Source organism: Emydura macquarii, unplaced genomic scaffold (assembly GCF_026122565.2).
Source record: "Emydura macquarii macquarii isolate MOO-44397 ecotype Brisbane River unplaced genomic scaffold, CSIRO-AGI_Emac_v2 contig_2975, whole genome shotgun sequence".
NCBI lineage: Eukaryota > Metazoa > Chordata > Testudines > Chelidae > Emydura > Emydura macquarii.
In genome coordinates, this window is record NW_027133112.1 from 2303493 (window position 1) to 2327900 (window position 24408).

Consider the following 24408-nt stretch of genomic DNA (forward strand, 5'->3'; position numbering starts at 1 on the left):
GAGGGGCCCATTAGATCCAGAGTTTGAGGAGGTCATCTTTAGGAAAATCCTGTAAGGCCTGAGCCCAACAAAAGAAAAAAGAAATGCAGGGGAGCCTTAGAACAAACATCCTCTCCTCACAATCAAAAAGTGGAGTCAGAGGTACAGAAAGAACAGTTTATACTGTTACTCTCAAGCTGTTACACACTATGATCCTGCTCTGTCTGAACTGATGGGCTTATGAAATTGAGACTGATGCAGCTTTGGGGGCAGGGGGAGGTGGTTTGTTGGTGGAGGAAGAAATGAATAGGGAGAGCAATATATTTACACTGGCAGTGTACTCTAGTCTAAAATGGGAAGGCTAGAGTCTCTCACTTTCTTCTGTATTGGGAATTACACTCTCAGACTGGAGCAGTAAAAGAACCAATATCCCCTTCCTTTCGGTCACATAGTGAACACAGAGTGCACTGCAGTTAGTCTTCCTTCACCAGGATCCCCCATAGCTGTAATATGCACTTCACAAACATGGCTATCCACAGGGGGTGCAGAGAAATGAGATGGAGGAACAGTCTTGCACGCAGGAACTGGCAAGATCTGCAACCAAGTTTATAAACCAACAAATTCAAATAGCTTTTCTTTCCACTGTACAATCACAGACAGACCAAAAAAAGAACTAAATGCAAACTGTGTTACTGTTGCACTGAATTATACAAATGTTTTTGTTCAGTACTGATCTTAGGCAAAAAATGGTTTTAAAAATGCTCATGTCAACCACTCTGCATCTTTCAACTCAAGATGTAGCTCTCATTTCCATAAGCAAAATGCAGCCAAAGTTTTCAAAGATCCATTAATTTAATCAAACTCAGACTGAATCATGCTAGATAGCACTGAGATAAACACTTCTCTCATTTCTTGTTTTCTAGGGTCAGATAAACTGTACCAGAAATCACATTTGAAGTGCTTATTGGATAATTCTCTCCCAAGTGATATAAAAAATAAGGAGATAGAGGAGATCATTTATGCAGTCCTTTGATAACCCTGAAACCATAAGCTGAAAGCAGAAAACTCACCTTGGAGTTAACTGTTAACCGCATCTGCTTCTTATCAAGCTTCTTTTGTTTTCAAATTTTTACCATCAGGAGATAGGAAGCAGTATCTACATAATCTAGCACAAACACCACAGATGGAGGTCACTGAAAAGTTCCCCGCTACTTTGAAGTAACTGGGTTGATGATTAATATAACATATATTACAACCCATGGCCCAACGAGTAAAATTGCGTCCTTACATCCAATATGCTTCTTTGCAAGTCAAGAATTTTATGATTCCATAAGAAAAACATGATTCTGCCCTGCTCAGAATAGGCCTGTCGTTAGAGTAACATGGAGTGTGTACCTGGAATGGCAGAGCACTCAGAAATCTGTGAGCTGAATCCCAAACTTTGGAAATCTGTGTATGCTACATCACAACAAATGGAGACTCAAATCTTTCAAGAAATAACTGCATATAAAGTGGTGCATCTTATGGCAAAAGGAAACTGTTGGATACAGACATTTTTCTCACCTCCTCCTGAGGTTCACATACAAAATCCATACATCCAGGATAATGACATTGATCTGTAACACTCCATCGAAGACTTTTATGGATTCATCCTGCAAGGTCCTGAGTACTGGCTGCAAACCAGCAAAGCACTTAAGTTTATATTTAAACTAAGCTTGAGTGCTTTGCTTGATGAAGCCAGAGTGCTCAGGACCTTGCAGGGCAGTTCCCCATATATGTAAGTTATTCTTTCTGTGCAGATCAGTTATTCTTTGGTAATTGCATCCTTGCTATATTACTCCCTCTTGCTTTCGGATTCCATCTGTCTCTCTCTTTTGCTTTTATTTTCGGTCAGTGGTTGCTTCTTTGTGGTCCTTTGAGTTCAACGTATTTTAATTATTCTTGTTTGTAACTTGTTCAGCTCCCATATATACAGCAGTAGGTGCTATATATTATATAGGACCACACTGGAATCTTTAGTCATATGAAATCCTTACTCATGTTCATGCAAATTCCCAGGATTGGATACCCCCCAAAACAATGAATGAATTACACTCATTCAGATAGGGTTTTTAAATTACTATTTGTAGTAGATATAAATGGACACTATTCTCCTTTTTGATGTTTACTATTTCATTTAATAATTAACCCAGATTTAATACTAGTTATTAACATAGTTAAAATATTTTTCTTAATAATGTTCTTTATTAACATGAGTTTAAAATATTGTTTCAGAACACCACATGCCAGGCAAAACAACAAATTGGAAATTGCTTACAAAAGAGGCTACTGTACTTTGTGATGACTAACTTGGTAATCAATGTAATTTCTAGTAATGAAATAGCTAGAACTAAAGCTCAAACACAATACAAGAAACAAAGACTTAAGTTCGGATCCAGGTATTTGGCCAGCTATTGGCCGAACAATGACCAGAGGCTTCAGATCTACACAGTTCTTCCACAGCCAGATCCCCAAAAGAAATAAATGTTTCATGAATGAAACACTTAGTATTTTGTGCCTAGAGATAAAGGAGATTTTTTCTTGCATAACTTTTTCTTCAAAGGGGATGAATTTTGACCTAGGTAATCATGGCTCAAATTAAAGGAGAAAATGAAAGGCTGAATGCTGCTTTTATTGCTGAAATTATAACAGACACATGCCATATGTAGAAGAGACATTCATGTGATAAATTGCAGTCAGAAGACAAAATGAATTAGGCTATGTACACACTGATGGCGGCGTCAGATTAATTTTTCCGGATTGATTGAGTGGCAGTGAAGACACACTCAATCGATCCAGAAGTTGATCTAGTAAAATAACCTCCAAAAAAAGCGTAGCGCTGCACTGACAGGAACACATTTCCCATCGGTGCAGTGCAGTTGAGATGGCGTGCTAAAGGGAAGTAAAGAAGTCAACGGGAGTTATGCAAGCTACTCTGCGTAGCTTGTGTATCTCCCGTCGACTGCCACTGAATTTTGCCAGCAGTGTAGACCTGCCCTTAGTCATGTACTCTGAGCCACTTCAACTGCATGCTGCCACAAGTCTACTTCTAACATTTCAAACTCATGATCATCTTCAAAAGGCCACTTTATTTTTGGATATCCTGACCCAGAACTTTCTTTTTCCTCCCAACCCAATTTACGTTCACCACAGTCTAGCATACCAGTGACAGGTTAATGCCTGATAGGGCTAGAAATAGCTTTATACAACTGGAAAGGAGAAATAACACTATTTCCCAATGAGACAGGTCTTGATTCTAGTTCTGGAAGGTCCAGAGATATATTTTAAATCATAATGTTTACACATAGATGTGTTATTTTAAATTATTATTAGCTTTTATTCATTTTAAAAATTTAATTGTGTGTATTTTCTACTGTCATGAGATCTGTACTTCTGGACTCCGATTTTACTGACCTACATATGGTATATGGACACAAACACACAAGTAATTACAGTATAGAAATGAAGGGATGTTCCTTTTGTTAACTGTTTGCATTCAACTCCTGTTTAGGAGTAATTTACTGTGATATACTGCACTCATCAAAAACTGCTTTCAACTCTTTGAGCAGTCTGTGTTAGGTCCTATGGCACAACTTGACCTATTAAAATCAAGCTAAAGGCATTACTCTGTATCTGCACTTGGAAAACAGTCAAGTTTAGGACAGGATGGTATGTTCAATCTAAGCACAAGTACACAGGGACCACTTTTCCTAGTCAAGACGAAGGCCTCAGGAGTTTGCTTTCACATTGAGCCCTAATTCCAAATTTCACCTAGTTTCAGGTGTGGATGCAGAAGTTTTCCACAGCCCCAAATCTCAATGTCTACTACATATGCAAGCAAAGTATTAACTTTCCTCATTAAATCTGTTCAACAAGCAACTGGAGAACAAAAACAATTGTTCTTACAGAAGATTATTAATCAAAAACCTCAAAAGAACTGGAAAACTTATAATTCTGGCCCATTTGCATCTATGTTTCTAAGAGATAAAAGAGTGACAGGGCTTCTTTGGAGTCTTTTGTTCTGGTTTCACATGACAATGATTTGACCCAGACTGGGAAAGATAAATCCAGCCAAGTTGCTATAGGAAGATGAGCAAATGAAAAATTCTGCCTTTCACCATAGGTATATTTAATGTAATTACTCACTTGAAAGCAGAATTAAATCAATACCTTGTGGTTGGAAACACACCAGATGGTGGAAAAGATTCAGTAAAATAAGCAATTAAAAATATTTATCAAAGTGAACACCAAGGACAATTAAAGAGGAAATAATTAAATGCAAAAGATGATCTGGAAATGTAAATTCAGTGGCACATACACAAAAGACCTTGGGAAAAATACTGAGGTATGTTAAAGCACAGGAAGAGTGGCTAGTAAAAATCAGGAATACATTCACAGAAGTAGCAAGAGTCTGCACTAACTAAAACAGAGGCTAACAGCCAAGTTTAAACTTGAAGTTTGGGGTAAACTAGGCCTCTATAAGCTGCTTAATTGCAGAAGGCTTTTGAAGAATTAGAGGCCAATTTGGCAACATGTGAATCTTAGCCATCAAGCCCTGTTGGAAATTATTTAAGGTTAATCAGTCTTGACAGCAGTGTAATTAAAATCTCCTATCTCTCCCTCTTTAACCCAGCATGATATCCTTTTGAGTTGTCATTTACTTTCAAGCTGTGACAGTCAGTTAATTTCTGGTGGTCTAAACCTTTTACCAAATGGAATTTCTTGAACATATCCATGACATTTTTTCTTTCTATATTTTTTCTAAGTACCTTGGTGGACCATAATTCATTGTGGTATTTTGATGGCTCATAGACTGAATTATTTTTAATAAGTTGGTAGGTTAATATGTGTTTCCTACATTTATGTTGGAAAATATTTTGCTTGTGATTTAAAAACCAATGAGGTAAATATTGAATTTGCAAGAAAATGAAGTGCCAAAATATGCCATGAGAAACTTGGACATCTTGGACTTTGACGAAGTTAGTCTGGTTTTGCCTCCGCGTAAAGCAAACTAGAATTGTGTAAAATGTTTAAAAAATTGGGAGAAATAATTCTAATTAGCCTTTCATGTGTACAATTTGTGTAAGTATGAGGTAACTCTGTTTTAACAATTCTAGATGGAAGCAGCAGGCATGGGATGGAAATAGATCTGGCCATTAAAAATAACACAACAAACAATCCACTCAGAATTAGTGAGGGATGAAATATTTCTTGCTCGTAGTAAATTCTCTCTCCAAATGTTAAGACAGCTCTGACTAGGACAAATATTTAAAATTCACACACCACAATGTACACAGTCACACCAATTTCTTCCTCTACCCTTTATATGTAAGGATAATCAAAATGCAGATTTAATTACTAGAACTGTTCTTACAAACCTTTCAGATTTGGCCTCCTGAGGTGGTGACAGGGTTGTCCCATAACGAGAAATGGGTGTTGTAGGTGCACTTAGTCCAGAGTAAGGTCGTGTAGAGGAATAAGAATTGTTGCCATAGCTACTGTTTCTGACGTTACCAGAAGAACAGGAAGTGGGAGAATAAAGGGAGAGACAAAGAGAAAGACAGAAAATCAGTCAGCGAGCAGACATACAGTAGCAAACCCTCTTTACTCATAAATGGGGATCAAAGGATATTGTACCCCAGAACTCCATGAACTTCCATCTTCTAAAAATAATGCTCCATCCCCACCTTTAAAAAAAGTAGCATATCATCTCATCTTAATATAACCCATAACAAGGACATGTTTAATATTGTATGTTATAAACTAGTGGTATGGAGATTAAAAGAAGGATTAGAATGTTCCTTTAAAGTGACAGCTGTGCACTGTAATACCTAATTGACTGCTCAGTTATTCAGAAATTTATTAGCTGGTTTGGGAGCTGATAATCAACCACCAGGAAAGGAACCAAAAAGATCAATGTCAGCAGTATTTATTCCAAGTGAAATAAAGGAAAACACCAGTATTCCCCAGGCTTTGTCAGAACATAGACTCAAATGATTGGCTAATGTTTATGCTATAAATGAAAAGCATCCAAATTCTTTTCAATTAAAACATGAAGTATTTTCTTTCCCCGCCCCTTCTTCCCCAACATAAATCATAGCTTATGTGCCATTTCTTATGATGTCTGTAAAAAATCATAGCCATGGTTAAAAAAGACATGTCTCAGGAAGCAAAGCTTTAGAAATTTCTACTATCCATTCACTCCATTAAAAAAAAATGCTTGACTTCAATGTTAGCTTGCTGATCAAAGAGAAATTGTTTCCAGGGCTCTTGGAATGGCCTCCTCCCCAGAGCCCCTTGTATCAATGTTTTTATCCTGGCTTTTCTACTGAGCAGAGAAGGCAGCTGCACAGCTTTCATGTGCCTTTTAACCACTCCACCATTATATGTTAGTGACATGTCATGGGTGCACAAGAGATGCTGGCTTTGGAAAAGTTTTAACCTTTTTTTCTCCTTTTTGAAAGAGATACGCCTTTTCCACTGAGAGCATATGCCATATGATAATTAAATTATTCCAGGAAGCCAACCCGCCCAAATGACAAAATTCCATGACAGAAAAGCACGTCATTTTCTTTTTAACAGCTCATTATGTTAAATGTACTTTGTTTATTTTATCACTTCTCTTCCCCCTCAGAATGTATTACATAATTTCATTTCATTCAGGCATGTTACTTGAAAATCTAGGGGTCTTTTTCAGATCAGATTAACCCCAATCATTTGCTTATGGAAAACTGCTTTATACAAATGTCCAAACTTCATTCTCTGGGCTGCAACCTGAAGTACTGAGTGCCATGGGCTAGAGTTATTCAGTTAGAGTAAATTTAAGTTGAGAATCTTTTATGGGAGGGACCTTGCTATGAAAAGAATGTATCATATTTCCTTTCCACATCCCCTTCTACATACCTACCATGTTATCTTAAAGCACTCCCAAACACCTATTTGTGGAGCTTTGTATACTACTCCAAATCAGGAATCCAGGGGAAGGAATTGAAATGTATCTTTTTAAGCAGGGTAATGAAAAAAAACAGTATAGGAATTCAACCTCTGTCACAGCATCATGGCAGGAGAACAGACTGGGAACTGGAAACAGTGCTCTAGCTGAGGGGTTGTGTGACTATATAGCATAGGGCCTCTTTGGTCACATAGGCCTAAAGTTGCTACTGGTCTTCACTCTGATACAGATTAAATTGGTGGTCATGAGCAAGTAACAACTCTCTCCTGGGTTGTTGTCAGGGTTAGATAATCCTTATGAAAGGGAAGGGAAAATCCACCGAGAAAGAAAAGTGCTCTATATGTTCCAAGTATTGTGTAGTGGAATAGTAAAACTCAGATCGTTTTAGAGTGTTTGGAGGCTACAGAACACACTAACCAATGAACAGAGGTTCCATACTCTGTCAGAAGCAAATGATGTCAGCCTGAGCATGAAACTGAAGATCGTCCATCCCTTATTCCAGTACAAAGATAAAAATGTCCATAACTTTCAGTAAGTTCTGTATTATAAAGATAAGTAAGTAGGGGATAAAAATCTGCGGTAACTTGTCAAACTTAATGATTTTGCGTATCAAAATAATCAAATTAAACCTAAATATTGAATTTGGTAAGATTTTTACTATATACAAATATTTACTACTTGCTTATTGAAAACATATGCATTAAGGATTTAACTACTCTGCTCAGTAAGGGCAGTATAACCACTAATCAGCTGTTAAACCTCAAAGTGTTGTGAATAATCAATTATTTTATAAACCTATAATATGGTAAGTGGCTTATTAAATCTCATTCCAATGTGTAGCTAGAAGTTTTCAATTAAAGTGTGGACATTTTTCTTTCACTTGTATTTTTAGGATTAAATCTATTATACATCTCTTGTGACACAGACAATTTGAAACTACAGAAAGAAAAGCAACAATCGTGTCTGTACTTAAACAGTGCAATGCAAGAACACTGAGGGTGAAATCCTGGCCCCACTGAAATCAATGGTAGTTTTGTCATTGACTTCAGTGGAACCAGGATTTCACCGTAAAATTTTTAGGCCTGATGTTGATCTCACACAAGTTTTACACTAGTATTGCTCCAATGATTTCCTTGAAATATCTACTGCAAATTACATTGCATAAATGAGAGCAAAATCGATGCTCATAAGCCTTTTCCCCAAGCCTTTTTTTATTGTCACTATGTATCTTGAAGAGAAACAGGATGAAATAATGGCATCAAAGACCAAGGAGGGAGAATCAATCAAGTTAAAATATAGGCTTACATGACTAAAACTAATACAGTATGTTCAAGAAACAATGCAATATGGAGAGCATGTAAATAGTACAATAAAACCCTAGAAAGATGTTATTAATTCATCTACAAATTAATACCAGCTGTATAAAATCTACCTGTTTTCCCTCATAACCTCTGCTTCCTTTTCTTTAACAGTTGCTGGAGACTCTTCAAAGTCATAGGAGAAAAGGTGAAAAGGGCTATGTAGTACATAAGGCAATTTCTCTACTGTTGGAGATGCCTTTGGAGTAATAGATGCTGATGAATTTTGGGAGGAGTTAAGTGAGGCTGATGCAGGAGAAGATGGTGATGAACAAACAGAATAATGGTGTGAGACAGATGAATCAGGCACAGAAGATGAGCTGCTGGATGGATTTCTGGCTTTAGAGCACGAGGGCGGCCTCTCGGCTTGAGAAACTGCACTTGAGATGGCTGAAGAATCAGAACTCTGATTCTCATTCTGCAGACTTTCATTTGCAACCTGGTTTACGTCTGGGACCTCACTGCAAAGGAGGGTGTGGTGAGGAGGGAAAGAGAGGAAAGGCAAAGCAGGACAAGGAGAGAAGGGATCAAAGATCACATAGTTAGGAAAAAAAGAGTCCAGAAGAGTCAAACAAAAACAAAAACTTCCCAAATGTAGCCAATTGCCATCACTTTAAAAAAGCTAGGAAGCTCAAAGCTTTGTACTCTTGAGGGATTCTTCTTAAGGTTGGAAAAAATGAGGAATCTTCCCATTTAGTTTATAGGAAGGGAAGGGATTTAACCCACAGAAGTTCAGAACCTGGAATCTAGTTTTCATGAATCTTTTCCACTACAGTTCTCTGTACTATCCTCAAGTGAGCAGTTAAGACCAAAGCAGCCTTACCATACTGGATGATCTGGCCCAAAGAACAGGTAATTTATGTATGCCCAATTTCTGTATTTTATGTATTTATGTAATTTATGTATGCCCAATTCTAATGGTCACATATCTCACTACCATTTTGATATAAGTGTGTGGAGATCTACTGACACAAAGTGCTACAACAGAGCCAGGTATTATAATATAAAACTCATTTACCAAAGATGAAGCCCAAAATGACCCAAATCAGTATTCTTCCATCAAAACAAAACCCTACATTGGATTTAAATGCAATGTGCTCTCAGTGTGTTTATGTACCTCTTAGATACTTTCATGACAGTTCTCACTATACGAGTGTCAGCGTAAGATTTCCACCCCATTTAATCATTACATAGGGGCTCCATAAGGGAATTGTGAGCAGATCACTTGTGCATAGATGCCTGTGTGCCAAAAGCAGTAGAAAGGGATCTTTGCATTGGCCCTGCATAGGTTAGTGTTATTGTAATAAACGAGGAGAAGAGGCAGGACAGGCGAGGAACCATTGGATCTGTATTTGTGCAGGTCTATTAGTCTTGACATCCAAAACACAAGGGCTGGAATAGTAACTACAGGGGCCGTCATTGCAGCCCTGAGCTGGGTCATTAGATTGCTGGGTTGATTTCACCAGCCCTAGCCCTCTGAACTTCTACTGTGTAGCACCTGAGAACTTGGGATTTGTGAAACTGAAGTAGATTTCTCCCTGTAAATAACATACACTACCATATTTTTGTAATGGATAATCATGAAGTTACAGGAGTTTTGCAGAGAGGACTAAAGGATTTGTATACGAACTGCTAATATCATCCATCTTTTCCACCTGAATTCTGTCATAAATAATAGTGAAAATTTCAACCTGATTGGACTAAAACTATTCATGTTTTTGAAACCCAACTTCTCATAACAGCAACATCCTCGGCAACCTGGAAACGTTCATCTGCTGCACCAGATAAGAATCACCTGGCCATAAACCAATATATTCCCATAATCCCCGAAAAAGTGCCCTGGAACAAATTTCCAGGGCATAGGTCACAAGCAGTTATTTTACTATGGCAGTTGAAGAGTGATATTTTGAACAATGATCTGAATATCACTCAAGCTATATCCAAGTAGATATTTCTTTAAAAGTATGAAAGTTACATAAGCAGAAAACATGCCGTATATGACTCCTCAATTACATCTCTTTATATAATGTTGTCTTACATTCAGGTGATTAAATAACTCACTTTTTATCTGTCACTTTTAAGCAATGGATTTGAGGAAATTATCACTTAATTTTAAATTTTCAGAAGGCTATTGGCTAGATTTGCAGACTGGAAGACATTAATAACAACATTACAATATTTTCTTTGGAATTTGCACATTAAACAGTTTCCTTTCCTCCTTCAACGCTGTAAAAGTCTGTATGAGTGTGGTTAAGTTAAAAAAAATCCAATCTCATTTTGCAGAATTGCAGAGCCAAACATTTTAACTTAAATCAAATGGTTGTCTAGAAGAGAAAGCGTATTTTCTTTTTTTTTATTTATTTATTAGGATAAAGTTACCATTGGCCAAATCCATATGGACCTCAGGAAAAAAATGGAAAATTTACATGTGAACATGTAATATTGATAGCTAGTTTCTTTACATATACACACTCAAATACATGCCTGTATACAGAGTGATACATATATCTCAGCTTTGTCTCTCAGTCAAGTATTTTTCCCCTATACATTTTAAAAAAAAATTCTAAAATAACTGGCAATATTCCAGAAATGGCAATATTTTTATATCAATAAGGATTCATAAAAAGAATTATAATAATGAAAAAGGTACATTTTTGTCTGTGATGAGGGATCGTGGAAACACTAACAAAGGATGCTCAGGAAGAGGTGCACAGAGGCCCCAGCTCAGTAAAGTGCTTTAGCATGTGATGAATTGCTTTGCTGAAAGGGATGAAATTAGGCACATGCTTAAAATTCCATCATCAGCTGTGCTTGTTAAATCTTCCGAATCAAACTAGTGTAACTGGTATGCAACCCAGTGGATTTTTATAATTAAATGCATTTAAATATTTCCATAAATATGAACAAACAGGCTTTGTAGATTCAAAAGGATTTTCTTAAGGTACTTTTAAAAAGGAAAGGTACGGATACATTTTCAAGGATAATTTAGTACTATAAATGAGTGCATGAATTAATTCTACAAATTTTGGAGGTGAGGTCAGGAAAGGAAAGGAGAGGAGAGGAAACTGAAGCCACTGGTACCTGGCTTTGACCTGCCCAGTGGCCTCTTCCTCCCCCTCATCCTCAGTATTAGGCTCTGTGACTGGTTGCTCCTCTTCCTCTTCTTTATGCTCCTCCTCCTCTCTGAGATCAAACCAAGGAAAGAGGCATGCAATGGGACAGAAAGAGAGAAGATGGAAGAGAAAAAGAGATGAGTCGCCCCAAATCATCAAACCCAACAAAGTTAGAAATGGAAGGAAAAAAAGACAGAAGTAGTTAAAGGACTACATGAGAAACCATCTTACCCACACTAAATCTATCGAAAAATGAGTAAGCATGCTGAGGAAAGTTAGATGAACTGTTTGCACTAGCTAAGTATTCAGGTGTCCAGGACATTAAAAATCCTAATAACTTTATCACAGGGGGATCTTACTTAATGCATGGATTTATTTTCCATATTTATAAATATTTTTTAAAAAAAGATCCTAAAGACTGTCCCCTTCTTTTCTAGACCTAGGTTACAGCACTGCTGCAGTGTTACCCCCATAGACACTTGTGGAGTCTATACTCCTGTATCATACCAACGGTCAATTTATTTTGCATTAACCTATGTCACTTTGACTTAAAGCACGAAACACACTAAAACAAGGTGATATAACATCATCATATTAAAAGCCAAAAATAAAATATCTTGATTGAAAAGCTGATAGTAATTTGAAAGGCATCTGTTTAACCAGAAAATTAAGGATGTAAAAAACCAAATTTAAAAAAAAGTCTAATAAAAAAAAAACAACAGGATACAGTTTAGAACTTTTCAGAAATTGAAAAATTTTAGTTCTAAGATGCTGTTACATGAATTATCCATTAATGGAAAAATGGGGAATCATTATCATTGCATCAGATATATAGCTTTGACCCAGAGATCAGACTGGCAGATGAAAATTACAAATCATGCATAAGCCCCACTACACACCATAGCTAAACTATAAACTCATTAGCTACATTACACTCCCCTCCAATAATACACCTAAGGAAAATTTTTAAAAGATTTCTCTTTCAGTTTCTCTTTCTTTATAGGAATTGGTCCAGTTCTCCATTTGACTTACTGAAGAATGCCATTATGTATGTTATATACAAAAGAGATATCACTTTAAATGCAACACCACAAATGGCAATGAAATTTCTAATGGCCTCATATGTCACTCACTTTTCTAGTTGCAAGATTTTTCTTTCTTAAATTCTAGAGGGATGCTCTATGGGTTTTTATTTGTTTGCTTGAAATTAGTGTATTTTGGTGTCGGAAGAAAACTGAATGTCACTAATGTGAAAACAAAGTTTTCAGTGGCACTGTTGAGGCAAAGTACAATAATCTTAATATAAGATATCCAGCTTTAAAATGCCAAATGTTGTCCCAGTAAAGCCAAGAGGATTTTTGCCAGTGGATTCAATGGAAGCAAGTATCAGGTACAAAGTTTGTTACACTTGCATTGATTATGTTATATTCAAAGCTTGATCTACTGATATTGTAGTGAGATGGCAGCATTTGAAACCCTTTTCTGAAACCTGAAGCATAATTAGAATCATGCGGGGGGGTCATTTTTTCTCTTTTGGAGACCTCTCAGGACCTCAAAAATTCAAATTATACAAAGCAAATGGCATGAAAAACAGCCAATCAAGAGTGGTCCTCTTACCTCCTTCACCCTACTAGCTACCAGTTGAGCATTAGCTTTGCCAGCATCTGGCCTCCTGCTAAGGTGGAGTGCCTATAACAGCAGTGCTGCACTTGCTGCTATTCCTGTATCAGCCAGACTCTGGAAGCATAACAGCAGCTGGCTTTAGACCACGGTTCATAGATCACAGTGTAACGATTTACACCAGTGGCTCCCAACCCGTGGCCGGGGGGGGCTTTCAAAGTAGCCTGCCACTCCCCTCCCGCTGGCTGCAGAAGGAAGCTGTTGCCTAAGGACCCAGGGGGAGCGCATTGCTGCGGGGCTACAAGACCGGTGCAGGCACCTTGCTGCAGCCAAGGGACATAGCAGGGAGTACGCCAGCATGGCAAAGCGCTCCGCCTGGATCCCTAGGTGCTGGGGTCCCTGCTGGAGCCAGAGGGAGGGGAGCACTGATCTCCTGTCCCCCTGGCTGCAGAAGGGAGCTACTGCCAAGGGACCCTGATGGAGCACATAGGGCTACAGGACGTGTGCGGTTCTCCTGCAGTAGCCAGGGGAATGGGAGATCAGTGAGGAGGGAGGCAGCCTCCTCGCTGAACTCCTTCTGTATGGCTGCAGTGAAGCGGGGAGGGGGCTGCTGGTGGAGACTGGTGGCCCTTCAGGGCTGTAAAAATGATATCTGTAGCCCTTGAGCCAAAAAGGTTGGGAACCCTGCTTTACACTGACAATTCCTTAACTATAATGGCGCTGTCAATGTTTATGTTCACAAGCCTTTATGTTTAAATGTTAACTTGCCCGGGGCTGGGGAGGAGGGGTGTTAACTCCGCCATCAATATTTGCTCTTGGGTAAATTTTGGCATATGTAGGCTGAACCCTAATGCAGAAAATTTCCACCCACACACTTCAACTGAAGTAATATTTTATCTGAAAGGCTGCCTCATTCATCCATAAAGGAGAAATCAAACTACTTGGAATATTTCATTTCATGGATACAAAATTAAGACCTGCCTGTGCAACCCTTCCTCAGGTTGGCGAACACTCCTTTCTTTAAGTAGATCCACTGACATAAAACTACTCGTCCTACTAAGTGCTCATCAATGTAAGGGCTGCATCAGGAGAATTTTGTACCAAATTTGATAAGTGCTGCTTACAAGAGAAAATGTCTCATACAATGGAAACTTCACTTCCACGGTTAAAAAAACAGCATGTCTTCTCACATGTTACTGCTTGCATGATGTCAGGACAGGACAGTCAAAATCAGATAACCAGCTGGGAGCATACATTACCACTGCCTGCACCAAATCAGGCTTTGAACCCATGGACAAGTCCATTTGCAGCATAGTTTCTAGCTGTCAAATAACTAGCAACTCAAGCCATTTGTGCATCATTTCAAAGTATCCTGTTTCAAATGATGTAGTCATGGAGCATTCATGTGGTAGCACTCTTAGTTAAGAGTGAATAGCTTAAGAGTGAATAACTCTCTGTCCTCCCTTCTCCCAAGATATCCAGTAGTGGTGCAATAGACTGATAGGTCCAAACTGTGCGCCTTAGATAATGGCTTCCTTTTAGAGATGTCATCTGCTGGACCTCTTCCCAGGCCATGGTGACCCTTATCCTGTATTCTCTCTCAATGTCAGCAGCTCAGAAGGAGTCTGACCCTCATCTGGATGTTAGAAAGGCTCAGTGACTCTGCTGATATCAACCGAAGCAGGATGGGACACATGTGGCAGTTGGGCTAGGAAGAATCAGAGCAAGGGGGTGATCGTCCCCATGTGTGTTATGCAGATCCCAGCGGAGGAGGGGGAGAAGGAAATATGCATTGGCTTCTGGCTGTGGAGTCAAACTGAACCATGCCAGCTACTGTGGAATTCACACAGTGGAAATAGCTGAAGTGACATATTGAGGAAAGATACAGATTCAGGGTCCATAACTGGGAAAAGCTCTTCATGAGCAACTGAACATACAGCTTCAGAATTTGATCTCTAGAGTGAAGTTGTTATGAAAGTGGGGCAGATTTGTGCCTGGAATGATTGGCAATCCTATTCTTAAAATATCTGCAGAATGAACAGTGTTTTTCATTTCTAAATTCAGCAAATAGTTCCAGTGCCATCTGACTTTCAATATTGATGGAAAATAGATTTTCTACTTATAAATAGCTAACATAATAGATGAAATACAACATTTTCTGCAGATTATTTGTTTAAGCAATGGTATAAAAAGGAAAATGTGCTCCAAAATATTTGTTAAAATTGAAAAATAAAGACAGGGAATGCCACTTATATAATAAAATATGGGAGAGGCGAACAGACAAAGGAGACAGATTAAATGGGAAGAGCGAACAGATTTCTGAATACACCTGGCAGCTCCAATTGGGCCTTTATTATTATGCATATGTTTGTTTTTGTGTGAATAAAAGAAGGAGTAACTTAGCAATACTTTTTCGTTCTTTCTCCCTCTCTCATTCTCTTACATATATATCTATATTTTGTGCCAATTCAGTAGTATAATTAGATAAAGATAAATGATTCAGTGGAAACTATTCAGTGAAATTAAGCTGCAAAACCTGGCATGGTTTTCAGCAGTGGCCTAGTTGTTTTATCAAGTTCAGCACAAAGCAAATATTTATCTCTACAAAATTTGCAGCTAGTCCTGTGTGGATTGGCATGTTTGACCAACATTAAAGCCACCACTGGCATACTTGGGTACCATGATATCAGTCACAAATCAGAAATGTGGCAATTAGTGCTTTAAAACTGTAAAAACAAATTCTGGAACAATTGATACATTAAAATTCAGCTTTAAAATGGATTACTGTTATCCACCAATGGGGGAAAAATACTTCAAAAAGATTATCATCAGCCAAGGGAACAAACAGACATCTAATAGGGCAAAATTGTTGCTCAGTTGTTCCCATGGCGAGAACCCAAAGTTAGACAGGGAATTATTTATAGCCCCTTTAAAGTATATGTAGGCTTAGAAAGATTATAAAGTGCAGTTTATGGATACAGAATACATCAGGGGAATCGAAAAGCAATGTAGCCAAAGCTTTAAAAGTAATGAATTATCCTTTCTCCTTTCTTTTAATTTAAAAATAAAATAAAATTAATTTAAAATAAAATCTGAATGTATCATTGTTTCTGCTGCTGATATTAAATAGCTTCCTCAAGTTAAAGAAACTTAAGCTTTAAAAGCACAGAGACTGAAGGGGAGGGAAAAAAAAAAAAAAAAGGACTGAAAGGCAACCTGCAAGTTTATTTGAAAGGGAAAATCAATGTCAGTAAGGTGATAACTAAAGACAATAACTCACATACAGACACACAAGAATCTTGACATTTCCTTTACATGACTCTTTTTTTCTCAAATCCAAACTGTAAACATTCATTAGTGGAGTCTGAATATATCATCTGTGTACCCTACAATTTGATTGGGAGCAGTCTCTGAGAACACAAGGGAAAAGGATGCTACAACTATTAAATAACCAGGATTATTAGGAAGAGCAGTATAGCTAGAAGTCAATAGATCTGGATTAAAGCTTTCAAAAACAAGGTGTTTGAACATTCTAAAGTCTGTGACTCTGATCCTTCCCCAAGAGTTAAAAGCATCACACTATGTTATGCTATATCACAGAATCTGATAACCGAGATGAAGACCTGTTTTGGTTATCCAGTTCATCCCCCAGTCAGCACAAGATTGGTCCATACAGTGCAGAGTTTAGTATATCAACAAGCATAGTTTTTAGTGTCTCAACCTCTCAATGTTCCAACATGCAAATTGAAGCACAGGGATGTCTCAAATGCTTTATTATTTTCCAACAGAAAGAAATGGCTAACAAGGAATTTGAAGGAAGTAACTGGGAAGATATTTCTGTCTAAGAGAGAAAGAATTTTCAATATAAGATTCTGTTGTCCTTAGTATCAATGGGACTTTTCATGAAGTAAGATAAGGTATTACTCAGTGTAGTTAAGATCAGCAGAATCTGGTATATAATATCTTGACAGAGAGGAACTAGCATTAGGATGTTTTTATAATAATGTTTATTTTGAGTTTTTTCACCACAAATCATATGGTTTGCATGAGCAGTTTATACAAGTTTTACTGAATGAGATATTAATGCACCAAAGATCTCTGTTCAATTTTTGATTCCTGTTCTTTTAGGGCCTGATTCAACTGCCATTAAAGTCATCCTGTTTTGCCTCTGACTTTAATGTGCACTTGATCAAGCGCTAGGCCAGTGATTTTTGAAAGGTAGTCTTGGGACCACTAGTGGCCTAGGAGTCCTGCCTAGACAGTCTGCAGAAGTAAATATCTTGAGAGCAAAGCAGTGGGGGCACTGAAATGTTCGGAGGGAAGGTAAGGTCATGAGAAAAATCTCTCACTTATAAAGTGGTCCACAGAATGATAAGGTTGGGCAATCCCAGTTAAGTTACAGGACAATGTACTCTCACTTTCCCGAAACAACCAAGTGAGCAAACACCTTTGTGTACTACTTACTGCTAATGAGGAAAAGCCAAAGATTTAAAAATTAAACCATCAGCATACAAGCTCTCTTCATTTTAATTTCTTCAAATTACCCTATTTAAACACTCACTGCACATCACTGAAGTGACTACAGTTCATGCTCACCGAAGTGAGATAATATGACTGTGGACACTATCCATCCCAACATTATTTTTAAATGAAATATTAGGGTTGATTTCAAGGCACTTTTCAGATTTTTTTTTCCATTCAAATATCAGCTCTGTTTTCTCTCTCGCACAGGACTTGGAAAGCGGCTTTCCTGAACTCCTTACAGGTGAATAAATAGAAAATGAAAAATGTTCCATCAAGCAGAGGTCTTTACAAGTCATAGTGGGTATCAATTTTATTTCCTTCCAGGATTGCTTGCTGCTGTTATAAATTTATGGCTCAGATTCCACTTTCCTAGGATAAACAGTGCAGTTAATAGTTAACTGCTTCAGCCCTTATAAAACAAATAAATGCTCTGAACCATTTCTGGTAATTAAAAGCCACCCTTTTTCTTCCTTTTAGGAGAGTTCTGGTACAGTCTTTCCTTTCACTGATGGAACAGGTTTAATTAGTCTTACATGGAGGCTAAACAACAAAAAGGAAAGTTGCCAACATTTCAAATTAATCAAATTATGATTCTGGAAGAAAAGGTTATTTACATTCTTGAGATTTTTTTGCCCCTTAAAAAATAAAAGTTAACAAACAAAGTCCCATATCATGTCCATCAAGTATTTTCAATAAAATGGCTTTACTTTAATTAGTAGTCTGCTGACTTACACCACATGCAATCTTACTGATAATGGGTTGCCTATGGCATACATTAGCAGGAATTTGGCCCACTGTGTAGAAAGGGTTTCACTTGAATTAGCGATCAAATAGAAAACTAGTATGTCTAATTAATAAATAAAAAAAAAAAAATCCTGCCATTTCTGTGCCATGGCGTTTAACCAAGACCTCTATTTCAGTTCGGAAAATAAGAGTATTTATTTATTTGGCGTATGCAATCTGATCAAGCCAAGCCACAGCGTTCTTATCAATGATGTGCAAGGCACGAAGACCTCCAGGAAACTGACTCATTTTGCAGTCCTCAGCAATGTGTATCTTGGTTTGTGGCTGCATACATTGATACAATGGACTGTCCCTAATATGCCACCGAAATTCCACTGCAGCACAAATTCCATGTCCGGTACCAAACTGGTTCAGAAGGCTCCATTGCCTTTGTTGTAAATCAAACCCACGTTGATGATGAGTGGGGCCAAGACAAGATAATATTTGTCACTGAGAAGAAGGGTGGTGTAAGGGGAAATGTGTTTGCTTTTGGTATTCATGTGACAGTGCTCTTTGCTTTTTAGCTTACTGTTATTTCCTTTTCTATAAAATATGATAAATACCACCTCGCACCTACATCATACTTATATAATGCCTTTGGCTCAGTGAACCCAAAGCAATTCACACTGTTACACACATATTACGAAAGGATACATTGATGCACAGAGGGTCTGTGCAAATTTCTCAAGGTCAGTGGCAGACTGGTGCAAATCCAATTAACAGGACAAGAACCCTATAAATTAATAGATTCTAATACATATGGTTTAGGTTGGGAGAGAAAACGGTTCTTAACCAGTTTCTTAATTCCTCTCATCCATTGTATTCCCTTAGTTTCCTCCAGATCACTCTAGGACTTTCTTTCAAATTGTCTCAAGATACAGATCTACTTTTTTTCCAGCTTCCCCATTTCATCGGCTGTCTCTTCAAATCTGCATTGCTTCATTCTTCATTTCATCTGCTCTTCTGAACCACCTGCACAATGCATGAGGCAAGGGAATCCCTTCCCTAGCTAAAATAGCAGGACCCTAACAGAACTATTTTTAAGGGTAAACGTATTGTTGTCAGAGATTAACAATGACTTGATGTTATGAACTGTTGCTGGGTCACGCACCACTCTTTTCTGAGGACCACTGTTCTTACAACTCATGATGAAATAAATAGAAAAGAACATCCTCTCCATCCCCATAAATCATCTTATGTCATTTTACTTCAAGAAGAACTATAATGTTAGGTGGCCTAGAGTATTTATGAATGGGTCCTCCAGTATATCAATACTGCAGCCTGTGCCTCTGCGTTTATCAGTTCTGCAGGAGATGTTAATTGCCTTGGATTACTGTCCCAGACACAGAAACAGGGCAAATCTCAGGCAAGAGAACAGGGCAAATCTCAGGCAAGAGAAAGTACAACTCAATGTTGTTCCATTAAAGAAGAAATGTTACTTTCTACAAATCCCCTCCAGTTCACCATGATGTCCCATCATTAGATCGGCCCCCTTAAATCCTTAATCTTGGGTGTCCCTACTTATTTGTTGTTATTATTATTGCTATCTATTATTTGCATTACAGTAGCTCCTGACAGGCCAGCAGAGTCAAGTGCCATATGCAACCCTGATTGCGCTTTTCTCTTTTTAATAGCAGGGTCAGCCAAACCAAAAAGATCTGACATTGTTCATCATAATTTAATTTTAAAAAAAACCCAAACCTATCTGCCACTGGATTTTCAATTGTGCCATAGTACTTTGGATTCACGTTTCCATAGGACCAAGAAATATCAGATATCATAATGGAAAGTCAGCAGAACACAAAACCCCCTGACTAGAGCTACAATTTTGGCATGGCAAATTCTGGAAAAGGGGGGGGGGGGGGGGGCGGAATTAGGGCTTGATTATGATCAGAATGTCAGAAGCCATGGAAATCAAAACAAAAATTATAAAAAGCCTTAGATGTACTTTGGGCCTACCAACCCCTGGAGGCCTGGCTCACCACAAACATGTATGGGCCAATATGGCCAAAGCAATGGGCTGTGAAGCTGGCAAGAGTCCAAAGTTAAGCAGAGAAAACCCTTTTTAGGATCTCATACTTACATCCAGTTTTCTAGTGAAAGAAAAAGTCTTCAGCTGTAATCCTTTCATGTAGCTGAATGGTCTTCAAAACATCAACACATATAAAAACAGTTCTAATGTTTGCACAGCTCCCTGTCCTGTTTCTAGAGAATAACCCCCCACCTTTTCCAAGGGACTTGAAGGAAGTCCAGCCCCATTCTAAGGCTCAGCATAACTCCACTAATAAGGGATTATGTAAGGTGCAGGTAGGAAATCTAGGATTTCCCTGAGTTACTCTAGGGAGGCTCTTCTAAATGGGACACTGAAAACCTGCTTGCAGAAACACTACACTATTGTCTAGTTCTGAAGGGCTTTTCCCCAGTGGAAGTAGTATGGCAAAGTGCATCTTGATTGTGAGGTCCTTCTCCAGGGGATGCTAGCAGACTTGTATACTCATCACAGGTACACCATGTCCTTAATCTCTAGCTGCTGCTTCTTTCCTCCTCTACCAAGTCCTCCTGGAGGAAAACACAAAATAAGATTGCAAAAACAACGAGAGTTCTGTAGCACTTTAAAGACTAACAAATTTAATTTCAGCAGGCATAAGCTTTCGTGGGCTTCAGCCCACGTCCTCAGATGCAGTTGGCAGAAATAATACAGCAAATATTGCCTCCTATATATGTTGCCAATATTTGCTGTATTATTTCTACCAACTGCATCTGAGGACGTGGGCTGAAGCCCACGAAAGCTTATGCCTGCTGAAATTAAATTTGTTAGTCTTTAAAGTGCTACAGAACTCTCATTGTTTTTGCTGTATACAGACTAACATGGCTACCCCTCTGAAAATAAGATTGGGAACTTTCAGGGGAAACATACCCTGGAAATGGTCATACTTCCTATACAGTTGATGTACTACTAGTAGAGTGTAAAGTCGTAACAGCTTCTGTCACCAAATGAGCCTGCTTATTTGGGTCTGATAGGAATCCCAGAATAACTATTTGTTGCTTGCTTGCTGGGTTCCTCTGGTACCACTATAGATAAGAACATCTTAATATAGGCTCCATTATTTTCTTGCAATACAATGCTCCAGCTGAACATGTAGAGTGACTTATCCTCATGTTATTATTTTGGCAATTTAAAAACAATGACCATACAAATAACAGCCAAGAAAAACATTATAAACTAAAAAAATAAAAAGGGGAGTCTCATACGATGGCATGAACATCTAAACGTAATAGTTCACAACATTATATGTCTCAGTAGATTATTTGGAAACACTTTATATTTAAGTCCCCTGTAAAACATAGATAGACTTTTTTGCTCAAATGCCCATAAAATCCATTAGTGTACATCTACTTTCGATTTCCCAGAGAAAGCTCACTAAGTCTTGCTGACGGAATTCAGTTGAAATATTTCTGGGGTAGAAAATGTTCTTTGTGTAATAATGATCAAAGGAAACACTTGGTCAGATTTTGTGGAATTGGCTCATAAATGTGCTCATTTGAATGACTGTGAGGAGCAGCAGGTCCTGGTGTATTGCTGTGTATGAATGGGCCCATGAGGAGCACATTACGTGAGAACCATACTGAAAAATCCCAGTACCACCCAGCTGCACATCAAACTATATGCCTTCAGCTCTGTCACTAGGGGAACCGAAAGTGAAACACAGTCACTTGACTTGTCTATTAATGCTCATGTGACCCCTGCACACAAGTTTCTTTAAGGGTGTAAAATGAAAACTACACTACAATGCAAGATCATGCCACTCTTTATTGTCTCCTTTGACTTGGTATGGCTGGAAAAAGCTAGATTCACACATAAAATATAGAAACACTGTTAAGAAATCTATTATTTTAATAATAAATGCTATGCTAGGCCAATAGATTTAGACCAGTAAATTCAGAGCAGGACAGAGAATGCTCACAAGATGCCACCCCTGAATCATTCTAAATGTCATATTTTAATAGGATTAAAGAGTCTCCAAACTTTACTAAGCTCACCTGCATAATGGAAACTGAAAGGGGTCTAGTGCAAGGCAACCATGTGAGCGTAAGGCCTAGAAGTAAATGTCAAGGGTCTAGGTAACAGAAATCTGCCTGCAGCAGTATGCCTGTCTATAAAAGCAGTATGCCTGTCTATAACACCCCTCTCCCCCCTCCCCCTCCCCCGAGCTAGTATAATTTTAGTTAATTATTTGTAATGGGTATATAAAGATGATTTTTGCTTTATGTTAAACCACTCTAACAGAACAGATTTTGGCCCTTATTTGTTTTGAACTACACATAAAACAGTGGTACATGTACTTTGGAAGATGGTTGCCAAAATGATGAAAAAGACCTACATGTTCTCCACTTGGTTGCCCTTAAAAGATATCTAGTCTGATCTTTTCCCATCTTAAAACCAAAGTCTGCTCTCAATTACACTGGTGTAAATCAGAGTAACTGCACTGGCTTCAGACAGCTTCTCTGGATTTACAACATTGCAAATGAAAACAGAATTTGGACACTATTGCCTTTCTGCTTTACTGCCACCATAAATTTCTCCTTTTGGAAGACTTATTTCCTTGCCATTGCAGTAAATCCTACCCGTTGACACAAAACAGATGACTCTGAACAACCTGTTTGATGTGGTAAATAAAAGCAAAATAGGTGCCAAACCATCTGAATGGGTTAGAAAGAAAGAGAAGAGGAACACTCTGCAAAGGAGTAGTCTGAGGAACAACCTGGAGCTTGCAGTGATTTGGGGAATGAAGTCCATAAATATCCAAGGAGAATATAGCCTAAAAGGAAACACGCTATACTATTTGGGACTGATTCTGATCTCCCGAGAGTGCAAATCAGGAGTAGCTCCACTGAAGCCAATGAAGTTATTCCAGTGAAAAAGACAGATGTGAGAAATCAAGTGGCATGTGTACCATGTAACTACCAGAAGAAGCAAGGCAGTAAAAGAGAGAAAAAGAAAATTAGGCTGAATACCAGTAAAGTTTTCCTAATGGTGAAGCAAATTTGGAAGAGTCTCCAAGGAAAGTGGCAGAAGCCTCATAGCTGGGGATATATTTTACAACTAAAATGGACAGAGCCCTACAAAATATACTGTAAGTAACAACCTGCACTTGCTAGGGGATATACTGATCCAATGCCCACTGAAGGCAACAGGGACTCTTTCCATTGACTTCAGTGAACACTAGATCTGATCCCAGGTGAACAATTAGGCCTTCTCCTCCTGTAATTTCTATGGGCTGAATTACATAGGGGGAAACAAGGATATCACCAGGCTGTGGCAGCTGGAAATGTTAAACCTCCAGAGGTCAGGCACTCACAATTTCACTAGGGGAAGAGTACTGATAACTGGCTTTTGATATACCTTTGTAGATGTAACATATCCTTCGCTATGACAATGCTCCATGTATTTATTCGTATGGACAGTGAAGGTGGGACTGGGTACCCACAACAAACATGCCCCCATGGGGAGTAGATTAAGGCTGGCTGCTTATTGAAATTTTTGAGAATTGGAACAATATTTATTGAAATTGTAATATTTTGATGAAAAACAACAAAAATATTTTGAAGAAATTTTTGCAGGGTTTTTTTGCCAAGTTTCCACCAGCTCTGTGACTAAACTCAGATACAACATGAATAAAGACTTGCTAAGATTCCATAGGAATGACATTTCTATAAAAAAATAGAAAAGAGAGAAGTCTCTATGAAATTTCTTGGTATAATTGTGCATAATTTTGAGGCCAGGATATGCCTTTTAGAAAACAATATCTCTACTACTCAGGTACAATGATTAGCCCACAAACTTTTGAAACAATAGTCCATCCATAATGTCTTCTCTGCATAATGATCCTGAAAGGGAAGGGAAAATGGTATGCTAAGAAGTAGCTTACAAAAAAACAGGTCTTACGCCAGGTATGGCAAAAACATGGTCTAGAGTTTTGTGGGTCAGCTTCATTTTCATTAATACAGAGATGTGGCCTACAGGAACTTTTGGTCCCAA

General features: G+C 38.2%; 1 protein-coding gene across 11 annotated transcripts in view; it reads right to left on the reverse strand.

Annotated features, from left to right (window-relative positions):
* FHOD3 (formin homology 2 domain containing 3) overlaps nt 1-24408 on the reverse strand; it is a 586676-nt gene that overhangs the window by 139407 nt on the left and 422861 nt on the right. For 5 of the 11 annotated variants that reach the window (XM_067569962.1, XM_067569961.1, XM_067569959.1 and 2 more), the window contains exons 11-13: nt 11410-11511; nt 8403-8789; nt 5397-5522 (exon numbers count right to left, since the gene is read on the reverse strand). In XM_067569962.1, the coding sequence (XP_067426063.1) occupies nt 5397-5522; nt 8403-8789; nt 11410-11511 (615 nt within the window). The remainder of the gene's footprint in view (nt 1-5396; nt 5523-8402; nt 8790-11409; nt 11512-24408) is intronic. The other 6 variants (XM_067569969.1, XM_067569968.1, XM_067569967.1 and 3 more) reach the window with 3 other exon arrangements.